Source organism: Ischnura elegans, chromosome 6, assembly GCF_921293095.1.
Source record: "Ischnura elegans chromosome 6, ioIscEleg1.1, whole genome shotgun sequence".
In the NCBI taxonomy this organism is placed as follows: domain Eukaryota; kingdom Metazoa; phylum Arthropoda; class Insecta; order Odonata; family Coenagrionidae; genus Ischnura; species Ischnura elegans.
The window spans coordinates 48,922,294-48,936,955 of record NC_060251.1 but is presented as its reverse complement, the minus strand read 5'-3'; the positions used below and the strand labels follow the sequence as shown (position 1 = coordinate 48,936,955).

The following is a 14,662-nucleotide window of genomic DNA, read 5'->3' as shown; positions in this document are numbered from 1 at the left end:
GCATTTAGTTTAATTATCTGTATTTACCTCATATAATATTGTATGTAGCATTACACCTTTAAGATATTTCTCCCCAAGTTATAATGCATGTGGTGATGGAATTAGTTGTGCATTTTCCAGCCGTATAAATTTTCCTTAGCATGCCATGCCACATAGTAATGCTTGATTTTAATAAACAGTTGAAGAAATTCTTCTTTTTCTGTCGGTTATTGTAGGCTATATTTTAATCCCGAAAGACTAAAATGTATAAACATGTATATAACTGTTTTGTATTGACTTTTAAAGTGTTGAGGGAACAAAGTTAAGGCTGTGGAGTAAAAAATCAAGCATTACTTCTTTCCTTATGGGCATACAATTTGTGAGTTTGTTCATTAAATTCATTGAATAAATTTTGGTGTGTAAATCAATGACCCAAAACTGTTCTTGTTACTAATCCATTGTGCAAATTTTTGGCATGAAAGTTGCAGTTGTTTGGAATGTATGTGAGTTGCACATGGTTTCTAGTTGATACGTGATGCAGTTACTTTATGTTTGGTCTAGCACTCTAACAAACACTTTATGGCATTTAATATTATGACTGATATGAAGAGTTTGATGTAATTAATGAAAAAGGTCAATTTTAACTTCTTCCAAAAAAATGATTCCAATCATGATGTCTTGTATTTCTGCACTTAAATTTAGCTGAAGTTTTTGTTTAAAACAGTGCCAATCTTTGTATTCCAGGGATAAATGTGTTCACTATTAGGAAAGTATAATATCTAGTTTTAAATGTTGTTGGTCATGAATTTATTAGGTTATACCCATAGACGATCATTCATCGCTCTATGAATTGGAAGTATCATATTTAAATGGATGAATTAGGTGTGCAGTTTTGAAAATGGAGTAATTTCTATCCAGATTTTAAACATCTTTGTAATGTCAATAGAAACTGAAGAGTTGGAACAGCGTATTATACACTAGGAAAGTATTTAATATGATCTAGGTAATCAAAATATTTTGTATGTAAATATTCAAGTGAGATATGTTTTTGAAAATACATAAATAATTTTTAATTGTTTTAGTTGTATAGGTCATGGTGGTTTGCCTTGCTCAGAATTTGTTCAGTTTATGGTTTTATGATATTTTTCAGCCACTTCCATTTCAAGGGGCGATTCAGGTATTTTTTTAAAGTGTTAATTTCTTACGCACCATCTCCAATCCTTGTTTATAATCCACGATTATTTCTCACAAGATTTGGGGGTTTCTGATTTAGTATCTTTGAGCAGGTATGCATGTATCCGTCCATCATTCAAAAATGTCTCACTAGTTATTTTTAGATAGGTCTGACTAGTTTGGTACTCCATGTACCTTGGATTTTAATGCTACAATGCTGCCATTTATCTACTCTTTATTCCCATCAAAGAATGATCTGGCAAGTTTTTTGCTTGGCTCTAGTTGAAATGAGACAAAAAAATAGTTCATAAATGTCTGGCTTTCATGTTCCTCAAGGACTAATAGCGATAAAGCAAACCTTTGAGGTGAATCTTCTGGCCATTATTAAAAATATAATTTTGTGGAAATGGATTATTGAAATCCTAAATTTGTTGATTATGAGCCCTCTTACATGGTTAAGAACTGATAATGCTACTGCTTAAATGTGTATGTGAATGTTGGTCTGTTGAATTTTTAGCTTGTCAGAATTTCAAATATATAAAAAAAATGGATTTGGAAATGAAATTATTCCTACTAAACAGGACATGTGTAGGGCTTTAAAGGCAAACAAATTTTTGCTGTCACTTGAAGTTCTGAGAATGTGGTTGATGTCAATTGATACTATGATGTAAGCCTATTTGAATTGTTCTACAAAGCCTTTGTACATGGTCGTATGTCTATTAATACATTATTCAAAAGACCATTATTGGATGTCAAGGCGCTCTTCTTCTACCTCGGTTGGCACTGGTGAAACCAAATTTTTTTAGGTTCATTGAACTTAATAACAAGATTATGATTGGATTTTATGAATATGCTGAGAATTGTACACAATTGACCTTTTGAAACTTTATTTAGAAGCCTCCTGTGTGACTTAGAAACCCTAATATGCCACTCTTTGGCATGTTTTTTGTTGATAGATCATATTCATGTTCATCTGCAATTCGTTCAGTGGAAGCATTACTTTTTGTGTGTCTAACTACCTGGTATTGTGTCAAAAATTAAGAAAAGCTAGCTATGTTTGACCAGTAACAAATGAAGTAATTGTTGATTCTGGAACACTGAGCTGCAGTAAATATTGTTGCCCTTGTTTCCTCGGAGTTGTATGCTGGTATAATCATTCTGTAGAAAATGTTTAGAATATGTTGGAAATCTGTGAGTAGTAAAGAGTTGAAAAGTTTCATGCTTTAATGAGGTGAGCCTAGAAAATCTTGTTAGGATTGAAAAAATAAATTTTATATAAAAATATTGTGTTTGCTCTAACATTTTTTTACATACCGATGATCCACTATTCTAATTAATTTGCTTGCTCCTCCTAATTTGCCATCCATTCTGACTTTTGTTTATTTTGTGTGCATATTTGTTTGCAATCTTCTATGAAGACTTATCCTAAACAATCATCTATATCAGCGGTTCCCAACTGGTGGTACGTGTACCCCTTGGGGGTACGCGACGAACCAGTGGGGGTACACCGAAAATAATCGGTAATGACGGATGCTACGTTCCTTAATAGTAGTCTGGCAACATGCTGAAAGTCTTAACTAGGAAATATGTATACATATTATATGGGTCATTTAAAGCTGAGTTTCAACTATAAGTGTCACCTAACCATTCTGAAATTATCTAATAAAATGTGCATGTTACATTTTTGGGGGTACAAAATTAGTTTTATACATATAAGAGGGGTATGGGAGGAAAAAAATGTTGAGAACTGCTGATCTATATTATTGAATGGGGACTCAGTGCATTGACATAATTAAAATTTATAGCTGTTGGGCTAAAAGTTTTAACTTCTCCAATTTTCATTCTGAAACCCTTTGTTAAGTTCTTTTGTTCTCATTCGGCTCTCTGCGATCAACACAGATTAGGTAATAGTTAGAAGTGCTTGTGCATTAGAGAAAAAAAACCTTGAGGAAGGCCCGGTGTAACTGTGTATTTAAATATTCAAGCTAATGCATGAAAAAGGGAATGAATTCATGGTGTAATCACCGAACTTCTAGGAATGCATGAAAGTAGAACCCATTCTTGTTTGATTGATTCATTCAAGTTCCTCTCTGACCAGTGAAAAGCATTTATGCGTCTGTAAATGAACTCATACAAGTTGATGTATCTTTTAACTAGGCCTTTGGAGGAGTATTTGCTGTGATTACCAATGGACTGTACAGTTTGTTGAATTATAATTGCTATCAACTGGTGTTGGTAGCATTATTTTCAATTCATCAATACCAGTATTCAAATTTCAGTTTAGAATTAGTGTGTATTTTTATCAATATGCAACAGATGTCTGTTATGTGCAGTGCATCCCTTGATTCTTCCAACTTTGTCTTGGAGGAACTCGAAGATTTTCAATACTGAGTGTCTATTAATCACCATTTTCAACAAGCCTTATGGTATGATTACAATGGGCTGCTTTGTTAAGGCAAGATTTTAAAGTTGTGACTGGCTTTAGTCACAAGATGAAGTTTTTCTAAAAGATTCTGTAATATATTCCCTGATCTTATAGTTATATGGCATTGTCTGTAGTTATTGTTTATTGTATCTACACTTGAGTCACGTAATTATTGGAGTTTTAACTGAACAGAAATTCTTCAACCACCGAGGAAGCACATTGAATTTTCATCTTGGTTATTATGATATGTGACTCTTATCTAGTGATCGTGATTTTATAAATGGAGGAGATCTTGCAAGTTTCTCTGAAAAACTTGATTCACTAATTGATAAATTTTGATGCTTTCACATCACTTACAAGTGTGTTCAGAGCTCTTTTCCTTAGTCCATTTTTACCAATGGTATTTCGAGGGGTACTCTAGGATTAGGGAGGGGAGAAAGGAAGGAGGTACAGGATGGTGTGTGCTCCTTCACTGTGGCATATTCGATGGGTTTGCAGATGTGGTTGTGGTGTCCTCTGGATGTAGGAGGAGTGGTTAGAGGAACATGGAGGAGAGGTATGGGGTGGAGTCTTCTTGAAATGATTTGAGAGGACAACTCCGCATTGATTTTTCTGTTACACCAATAAAAAGGTGTTACGGTGGTGTAAGTCAGAGGAAAGTCACAAATTTCCTTGCTGTCTTTGGAATCCAAGTGCTACATCTACGTCTACGAGGCACTGAGTAAGCCACGACCAGGGATTGTGGCACGGTGTGATTCCATGCTGGACATGAAGTACTCATCCCAGTTTTAATGAGGAACGCTCTCGCTTGCCGGACGCAGGCTAAGCACTGTACAACAACATGTGGTCAAACCAGAGAATAGGAGAATGCTTAGGACACAAATACGCTGTCATGCGAGTTCGTAATTGGCAAGTAATAGTTGTAGTCACTGCTGGCATACCTTTCCCCATCCCTTACCATCCAGTGTTTATAACTCTCCTACTTTTGGTTTTGTTGGCTTGTGCGTCGCTATGGTGTCCCATTGTCCCATCCCACTGTCCCATGTTGGGGCAGTGAAAAGATTTCCTCCTCTTTCACAGGGTGGGGTGAAAGGGACAGTGCAATAGGTTTGGGGGGCCCATATCTCTCCCCATCCCACTCATCCACGTCCATTAATTTGGTGAAGTGATTTTAGACCCCATCCCCCCAAAGTGAGATATCATGAGATTTGGCTTGACCCCTTCCCTCTAATCTCATGTGAGATTATTCAAAATGCTTATATTCAGTGTAAATACGTAATCTATGCTTAATTGCACTCACATTATTAAAATAACAATATGTTTCATTATTTTTGTTTTAGATTAGTTGAGACTAGTGTTTAAGAATATTAAGATAGAAATTTTACACTGATTCTTGTGGAAAAAAATTACATGATACTTAGCAGGACCCCCTCTCTTCCCCACCAGAGATTGGGTGAGAATTAGATTGACCAGATTCATATGAAATCTGATATGATTTGTGTAATCAGATTCTAAATGCTGCACATAATTAATGGATGCCCCCTTTGCTGTGTAGCTATCCCTTCAAGATCCAGAGGGTTCCAAGAGGAAGACACAAGGACCTCATCTACAGACCCAATGAATATGTCACAGTGAAGGAGCGATTTCCACCCTGAACTCCCTAATTCTTTATTCTCCCCTTCCTCCTATCCTAATCTCCTCATTGTATTGTATCGCATAATATTGATATAAATAGACAAAATAAAAGGACTTTGAACACACATACTCAGAAGTGATGTGAAAGAATCGAAATGTATAGTGTATTGGATAAAGTTTTTAGGGGGACTTGCAAGGTTTCTTTCATTTATGATGGGTCAGTTCTACCGCATTTCAGCTGAAACTACCAGTTTCAACCATGATTTCATTTCTGAGTGAAATTATGTTGGTAACAATTTGACTAAACCTGAGCCTACTTGAGCAAAGTTTATTTAAATTTAGAAATAGCCAAGTTTATATCTCTCTCATGTTCCTTACATGACACTTCATCAATCTTCTACGTTTAATTTTGGTAATTCAACACAGAGTTCATAAAAAATGCTAGAACGTATGCAGTTGTTTGAAGTACATAATAAAAGCATGTACATATCTACACCCTCTTCTCTTCTGCTCATGCTGGTATCCTGAAAAGCATTTTGAGTTTAGTCATTTATTTAATAGTCTCTTTCTTTTCTATATTTTAGCCGTTTGTGTATACTTTAACTCAAAGGTGAGCAGTATTGAAAATAATGTAGTTGACGTAAAAATTTTGTATTGGAAATACATTTTTGTGTAAGTATTTTGCAACTAAAATGCGTTGGAGAAGTATTTTTAAATTTATAAATACATTCAAAATCAAAACACATGGTTTAAACCAGTTTCAATTTTACAGCCTGGCCACTCCCTCTCCTCCCAGCTCCCTCGACATTTTTCTAGCTGGCTACTCTATGGATTTTTCAATCAAATTAAATTTACTACTGCAGCCATTCCAGCAATAAGTGATCACTTAAGGCTGTTTTACAGGAGGCACTTCATTGTGCAATCTGAAAAATGAAGGTTGGCGCAGTCGAAATTGCATCGTGTAAATCTGTAAATTGCTAGAGCGCATGCAAGGTAGCAAAACAGCCCCTGCTATAATTTGGATCTGGCATTTTAAAAATATTTTCAGTTCTAGCCTGTGCAATGACATCCCCTATGTAATATAGCCTTTATGCCTAAATCTTACTGATTATGTAGCTGCTGACACAATTTGAATTATTTTCAGAATAGCAATGGTTTCATTTGTTAATATCATACTTAGTATTTATTTTTACTTAGTTTAGATGCTCTGATGTTATAGAACAGCAAATGCTATTTTTGCATAAAATGGAAAAGAGAAAACATTTTATCCTTCGTATTTATTTTTCGAATGTAGTTATGTCAATGGTTTGCTGGTGCTGTGGTTTTTGATAGTATATTCCAACATAGGCCTTTCTCAGTGGTGTAACTAAGCATATGCTTTGGGGGGGGGGGGGGGGAAAGGAAATGGCATGACGTGGCGACCCCCTGTAAATATTGTTCCTATCATGATTTAAACCTTTCGCACTGGATGTCGGGTGGAGCCAATGGGCATTTTCATATGCAGAAGACCTGATGAGGGGTATAGCTGAGGACGATTTTTCAATGCAAACGGATGTCGGTTCCGGCCGTTGGGAGGGAAGTGACCACTGAGGTAGCAATTGTTGAATGCATTCCAGCCGGGCCTGAGACCCAGCGTAGCGAGACCTCTACTTGGCAATTAAGCCCAACCCTCTCACTCATTTGTGATCATTCTCACCGAGGGAATCCATTGCAAAGTGAATATATTGTCAATGGTTTTCCAGTGATATATTTTGTTGCATACCACAATTTTTTATACTTTGAAATGAATTCTTCGTTTTGTTCTGTGTGTAAGCAATTTTTAAACAAAATTTTAGGATTAAAAATAATGGACTTTCGGAGTTATAGCCTTATATTGCCTCGTATTTACTAACTGTTGTTATTAATGCTAGAAATATGTTTAAAATTCCACAATGCTTAAAAAAATGTTAGTAATTATTTTAGAAGAGTAAATTATTGAAAATAATATAAAATTTTTGGTTGAAAAAATCACTGGTAACACAATAAGTTGACCGTGAATTTGCTATGATAGTGGTAGAGGGTCTAGTCCAGTGGCCAGGGTAAGAATGGGCTTAGCTGGAAGGCCCCAATCTTGAGCTGGGTCCCAAATCTGAGGAACGAAAATACCAGGGTAACTCCACCCCAAAAAAGAGCTCCGTACAGAGAGGTTTCAAATATTCTCATGCTACTCGTAGCACGGAAAACATTTTACAAATGTAGATGATGGCAGGAAAGGGTTAAAACAGCTACTTTTTTTCCATTACTCACCCATATTGTAATCTTGATTATAATTTTGCATATATTTATGTTTCATTGTAAATTACTGTATTATAACGGCCACAAGGGTCAGATAGGCCTGTGGTAATATAGTATTGAATTGTGAATTTGGATGATCATGGCAGATGTTCAGGGGATTTTTGGAAGCTTAAGGCTGTTATTTAAAAGAAGAGACAAAAGTGTATTGGTTATGAATTACAAGTATGTAATTAGAAACAGTGTTTCCTTAAGTCCATCAGCGGATTTGATTAGGGGTCAGAAGAGCTATTGTCCATTGCCCATTTTTTTCATTGTGAAAATGTCTCCACAGAGATGTGCAGGTTAACGAGATGCATGTATAATAATATGGCAGATAAGGAGTTTTTGCTTGAGGGTTGGTGGGAGCAAGCAGGTAAATGGGTCCAGATTTTGTGTGCAACAATTGATCAGTACTATCTTAGATACTTTATGGGATAAGGTGCTCATAGTACATTTTGCCGATCATCCCGGCCTGTCAAATATTCAATGTTGAATTTTTTTCTTCAAAACAGTTTGAGGCCCAGACTTTCCAACAATGAGAATTACTCTTATCCTCAGCTTAACTAACATCCTTTGCTCTATTATGAGTTTTCAAGATTTTCTGTCTGTATAATACATGCTCCAAAAACACCATTGCTGTCTGGTAATCTCCTCCAGGTATTTAATCCTATCGACCCCCATCTCTGAAATTTCCTTGTTTCTTTTTTTTTCTGTCCATATTACCTTTCTTTTCTCATCAACATATCCATCCCATTAATCACTAGACTCCTAATTAGAATTTTCACTTGAATTCCCTAGCTCTACAAGACTAAAATCCTCTCATCGACTCTTTCCAATTCAGACACATCTTTGCAATGTCCTTTGTCCTATTTCTTTGTCATAGTTATACTTTTAATTAATTTTCCTTTAATGCGGTCAATAAATAATCGAGTTGTTCCACCTGCTTGTCTTCTAAGCCTGAAGCCATCAAAGCTTTACTAAACTTCGACTTTGGTCTTCAGGTTATATGTTTTTATCATTTAGTGCTTACTGTGGGCTGATTAGCAGTGTAGCGTTGATATGGGCAATGAAAATACACAATAAGTAGGAGTGAACATCTTTTATGAACCACACACTTTACATTACTCGGCGCGACTGCGCAACTAACACACACAAAAAAATGAGCAGCGCCTTCTCATGCCTGCCAACCTTGCTGGATGATAGCCGACACAAGAATGAAACCCCAACATTTACTATACCTTTTTGTCCATAAGTCCCTGATAATCCGTTCAATGACTCGGTAATCAATGCCTAGTCATCTACAAAATTTGCTGGTTTTAACATTAATCCACACTCTCAAGCTCCATCAGCTTTTCACATTGAAAACTCAATAATTCTGTCGATGCCTTCATTACCATGTCTTCAGAATGCCCAGGAAATTAGCTGCAAGACTGATAACATTGGAGGTAAAATTTAGTGAAATATACAGCTTCTTCCAGTGGAAGTTATTACCTGGTTAGCTTACCTGTCTTTATGGCCTAGAAAGGTTGAGATAATTTTCCGGAAAATTGAGTGCAATCATTGTGTACATTTGGAAGAGGATTAAACTTATGGAAAAAGTGTGGAATCATCGAGCCATACAGTTTGCATCATTTTCAATATTGGGGCATTAGTGTATGCCAAGCTCGAGAATGTGGAGGCTACTGAGTATTCAGAATTTACTAATTGGAGTCACTTGTAAAAAAACCTCTCATTGACTATAATCAGCAATGACTGCTGAGTGATTGTAATTAAGCGATGATTGTCAAAGTCACTTGTTTGAAAATTTACCTTGATCATTGTAGCCTAAACACACCCATAATACAGGGTTATAGTGAGCTCCAAATCCAGTGCGCATTCCAGGAACACAACAATGGAAAAACAGCAATACAACAGTTAACTCATGTATTTTTGCTCCCTAGAGCTTTTGGAACAACTTGATTCACTAAATGCATAAGGTTAGCTTATATTTGAAGCTATCACTGGTAGCCAAACCTCAAACCTGTGTCATATGGATGGAAAGTTTAGGTTCCAATCTTACCCGAATGCTGGCCCATAATTCTGAAATTACCTCACCTGCCAAAGATACCAACCCAATCTCACCTAAAGACCACCCATGTTATTGGAACAGGTAATTATGTATCCTTCTTCATAGCAATGTACTAACAAGTAGCCTCTTGTGCTGTTAATTTTGCACTCATGATCACTAATTGTGTAATTCTGCTGAAAAATATCCTTTGTCTTGATCGCCATGTGATCTACCATTTCCTGACAGGGTACAATGATTTATTTCTCATAAATTTCCCACTCTGGTCTTCTATATCCTTGTTTTCATTTCTCACCTACTTTGTAAGGGGTCTATGGCAATCACTTAATGCTGAAATTCAGATTCTACCCATAAGCCTCTTAGAACACATGATGTATATATTAGTCATAAAAATGGTTTATAAAAATAATGAGAATGGCTTTCTTTATTTTACAAAATTTATTGGGACACAGCATAACATGAAAATTCAAATAAATACAACATTTTATTCACGTACAAAAATTGCATAACTTTTTAGTTCATTTTTTCAGATATACTAATACCAAAGCCTAAAAAAATTAAACTTCCTTATGATCGAATTAGGAGTTTGGCAAACAGCTTTAAACAAATAAACATAACATTTCATTAATTTCGCTCACACATTAAACTGGGTAAGTCACTTAATTTTTAACTCAAAAAATTGTTTCTAAATAAATTTTTAACTAATCTTTGGCATTTTCCTTTATGGTTGGTTCTGCAGCATCACTATGGATAGATGACTTACTTGTAGTAGCTTTTGGGGATTTTTCACAGATAAAAGGCATGTGGAGCACTTTGTGAAGTCTCACTGCTTTCTGAGGCCCTAATCCTGGGCATAGGGCTAACTCATCCTTTGATGCTTTCAAAATGCGCTCCATTGATCCCATAGTTGAGAGAAGTGTGTTAGCATCTGTTTTGTTGATTGAGCGGACTGAAGTAAGGGCACTTATCAGCTGGAAATGAAGATGAAAACATAAAACAGAATGATCACATTTATGTGTACTGATTTGTTTCTTCAATTCACTATCCATCCTCATTAGCTCCTTTACCATCATGGGATAATTGTTCATGCCTGTGAAAACAATGCACATTCAAGAATAACTTTATTTCACGAATAACCTTTAAGAAAATTATTACTTGAAGAACCATGCTTAACCTTTTCCCTACCATACACGTATATATATGTACATGTGAGATTTTCCTGGCCAGGAGAACGAAAGCCGTATACATTCGTTTTCCAGCTCTCCCCCTTTTAGGACAGTCGCGGGTTTACGTCGTCTTTGTCTTGGGACCCAACCCTGCAGGGTTTAGGATTTACCCTCGGAATCTGGGAGCAGGTCCCCGGACCCCTCGTCTTTTATAACCCCTTTTAGCGGTAAGGGACAGCGGTCGTACAATTGTTTATCCAGTCAGTTTTCAAACTAAATATTTGTTCATATCTCATAAAAAATAAACTACGAATTGAATAATGTCTTTTGAGCGGCGTTTACAATTTTTAAACGAAACTCTACGATAAATATTAACTTATATCTCGAGTTATGTATAAACATCAAAATGGAAATTGTTGCTGCATTAAATGCATTAATATTAACCTCAGAACTTCGTTTAAAATTTGACAATACTCACAATGACAAAAAATGAGGAATTCAATTCAAAGTCTGCAATTTACCTGCAAGCAACAATTATCCATTTGCTAAATACATATAAGCAATACATAAGTTGACCGCTAGCCAATGCCGCAGGTATGGTCGTAAACCCGGAAAGGAAGGGAGCACAACTACTCTCTGTGTCTGGAGTCTGAGATAATGCGGAGTTCCAGCCGGGAGGGGTCGAAAAAGGTTCAGCGAGACCCTTCTTAACGAATGTCCACTAAAAATGCTCCGTACCACGAGAAAGAAGAGTCTCTTGGGGCTCAGTACAGCAGTGATGCTAAGATGAAAACTCCGCCGCTTCGAAAGGGTTAAACATTAACCATTACGAATGTTAACCAAATGAAGAGCATAATTATGCATCTTTCTTCATAGCGATGTACAAGTAATATCTTGTGCCGTTAATTTTGCACTTGTGTAAACTCATGAATAACTTCTGGGACTTGAAAATTTCTAACTTGTACTTTTTTAGAAACATGAAAAAATCTTATCCTGACTTCAATTTCTTCACTGACTGCAAAAATGTCTCTCTTACTTATAATAAATAAGATGTACATGCTACAGATCGAAACGAGGAGGACTGATTGGACTGACTGTATTTTGCTATACAGTGTTGAAACCAAAATTTAACAATTACACAAAATTACCAAGTTTAATGGGCTGAGTTTGAGAAGTGAATAATGAAAAATGTCTTTTTAGAGTGTACTAGAGAATTATCCCGGAGAAAAAGGGAAAATGTCCCCAAAAATCCAAGGTTAAATTTTTTTCTGAGGCTATTAATTTTTAAATTTCAAAGTGAGCATACCTATTGTTTGCTACCAGGCAAAGAATCTCTGCAAGAAAATATGTAAATATGAAACTAGTTTCAAGATAAAAAACAATATGTGCCACAATATTCGTGCCATAAAAAGGACGTAAAATTCTACATTTAACTTCAACTAATGTGCAGCATGTTACATTGGCTACCCTAAGGTTTCCCCCAAAAAATCGAGTCAGGACTAACTTCTGGTCCACATTGATAACTGTTTGTTGGAAGAGGAGGGTTCTTTTTAGGCAGGAGAGAAATAAACCAAAATAGAAATTAAAGCAAACCAAATGGTCAGTGCATCCCATTAAAAAATCTTTCCTTAGAACATGACAAAGAGTGGATACCAAACTACAATGCAAGAGTCACACTAACTCACCTTCTGATAAGGATCATCATCCTTTTTCTCCATTATCATGTCTGGTGGTTTATTTTCAAATATCTTGTACGTTTCAATTATCCTTCCAGCTTCTTCTGCATTCCAAGCAAGCATCAGAGTAAGGTTAGCCAGCAAACATACTCGTGTCAAGTATTTTAGGGCATGGTGTGGGTCTGGAGCATCTATCTGAGGAGTTCATTGATCTTATTAATGAAATTTCAAATAATGTTACACTTACTCATGCCAAGGGTGAAATTCACCAAGACAAATCATTAGGTTTAGCCAGAATTCAAACCCATATCTCCCAGCCATCTTCCTCCAAGGCACATTTCAGGCAGGGTTTATAACTACAGTCCACACAGTTGCACAATAGATGGTGGTCATGCTTAATAAGCCACCATCAGAAAGAAAAGCTAACTTAGTCTACTATGCAGAGGGTAACTTTAGGGGGAGAGGGTTCATGTACTTAAGTGAGGATACACTATAGATCATTTCTCCCAAAAATTTCAGGGGGTGTTTGAAGTCTCAAAACTCTTCCCTTAAAACTGAAACTTAGAATTCCAAGACCCCCTCCACTGGCTCAGGTTACAAGCAGAATGTCAAGACCATATTGATAGACAAGAACCAAAGTACAGCTTCAAGCCCATTTGCATATTAAAAAATGAAAATAAAATTGAGAAACCACAGAATGCTCTTCCTCCTCATGCCTGAGAGTGAAAATTTTTTATATTTTTATTTCCCAGAAAATTTATAATAAAGATGAATATATTCGACAAAATTACAACATTTATTATTAAGCATTATCAGATTCTCAGAAAATTGCGTGAGACAGGAAAGGTTTTCATAAATAATCCCTAAAGATGTAAAATGATAACCAGAAAAATACTTTTTCTTTGCCGAGGGCCAATTTTCCTCAGCTGATTCCCGATGAGGTCTTCATGGCATGGCATGGCAGAAGAAACGTTGAATATTTTTAAATCTCGACGCAGGTTACTCCAAAAGCCAAGTGTGGACCGCGAAAGTTTAGTAAGTTGACAGACAAATGATACAAAAAGTGTTACACCATACCTGAACTAGGAGGACCCTTAACTCATACAGCTTTCCTAAAGTTTTGAGTCTTTCATGAATATAATCTGGGTTGAGTATATGATAGCGGAGACTCAAAAATAACGCGCAGGTGGTCTGTCCCATAACATAGTCAGGAACCAAACTTTCTTCATACTCCCAGGGGACATTTCTGATGGACTTAAGTAGTGGATTTCCCCTCTGAAAAAAGTTCATTATGCCATTACTAATTCATCGATTTTGTAAGCGAAATTTCAAATTCAAACTACAATAATTATAGTTTTATTATATGTGTCAAATTACCTAAGAGGAAAATAAAGGGAAAACCAAGTACGACAGTTAATGAAAAGTTTAAAAATTTAGAGGCCTCAAGATACATAACAGCAATTCTCTACTCACAACTCAATTTATCGTGAAGGGAATACAGAGAGTTTGAAAAAGTATGATTAAAAGCCTCCAAAAATTCGGTGACACATGAAAATAAATGTGTAATAAACATAGACAAACCTGCCTCGGGTTAACCAACACATTATTCCCAGAAGAACTATGAGGTTTGCTTTCTGAAGTGGATGTCGACGGTTGTCCGCTACGCTGACCTTCCGTTACACGTAATTCAGGTTCTTTATAAAATTCAGACTTCTTCAGATCACTAAAATTTCCTAAAACACATTTGAAAGAAGAAATTAGCTTTAAGTCCTCACTTACTAAAAGGCAGTTACATTTGAACAGTCAGCCAAAATAACTCTCGCATTAAAATGAGGAAATTGAAGTAATCATGATATCTGCGACTGAGAAATGTAGTGAATAAAATTTATTATCAAGCTAAAAATAATTAAAGAATAGGAATTTAATTTAAAATCCAATAATTTATCAGTAAGAGCTTACTTGCAAAGGCGGACATACTAGCATCACAAATTCACCAACGTAGAATTTTGATCAAATAAGCCACTCACGACTTAACAACGCTAGCCCAAGGATCTATTTTCACTAAAAATTTAATTGGAGTTATATGGGGAACAAAAAACTTATTTTATACATATCTCGCCCGCCGACGTCTCCGTCGGCGTTTCACCGAATGCAGTTTTGTAAACAGAAAATCCTATTGGCTGTGCTAATTTCGGCATTATTTTGTCGAGGTTTGTTGCTCTGTTGTTTG

At 36.0% G+C, this 14,662-nt stretch overlaps 1 protein-coding gene across 1 annotated transcript; it reads right to left on the bottom strand.

Annotated features, from left to right (window-relative positions):
* Positions 1–9,996: 9,996 nt before the first annotated feature.
* Positions 9,997–14,567, bottom strand: LOC124160618 (DNA excision repair protein ERCC-1). The gene is made up of 5 exons (XM_046536515.1): positions 14,392–14,567; positions 14,014–14,165; positions 13,510–13,707; positions 12,442–12,627; positions 9,997–10,561 (listed from the first exon to the last, which is right to left on the bottom strand). The coding sequence occupies exons 1-5, from the start codon at positions 14,405–14,407 to the stop codon at positions 10,292–10,294; spliced, it is 822 nt and encodes a 273-aa protein (XP_046392471.1). The 5' UTR covers positions 14,408–14,567; the 3' UTR covers positions 9,997–10,291.
* Between the last annotated feature and the right edge of the window lie 95 nt (positions 14,568–14,662).

Coding starts and splice junctions, on each gene's coding strand:
- LOC124160618 (XM_046536515.1), bottom strand. Junction 13,708..14,013: donor TGTTGGTTAACCCGAGGCAG/GTTTGTCTATGT, acceptor AACTTTTTTCAG/AGGGGAAATCCACTACTTAA. Junction 12,628..13,509: donor TAAGGGTCCTCCTAGTTCAG/GTATGGTGTAAC, acceptor TGAACTCCTCAG/ATAGATGCTCCAGACCCACA.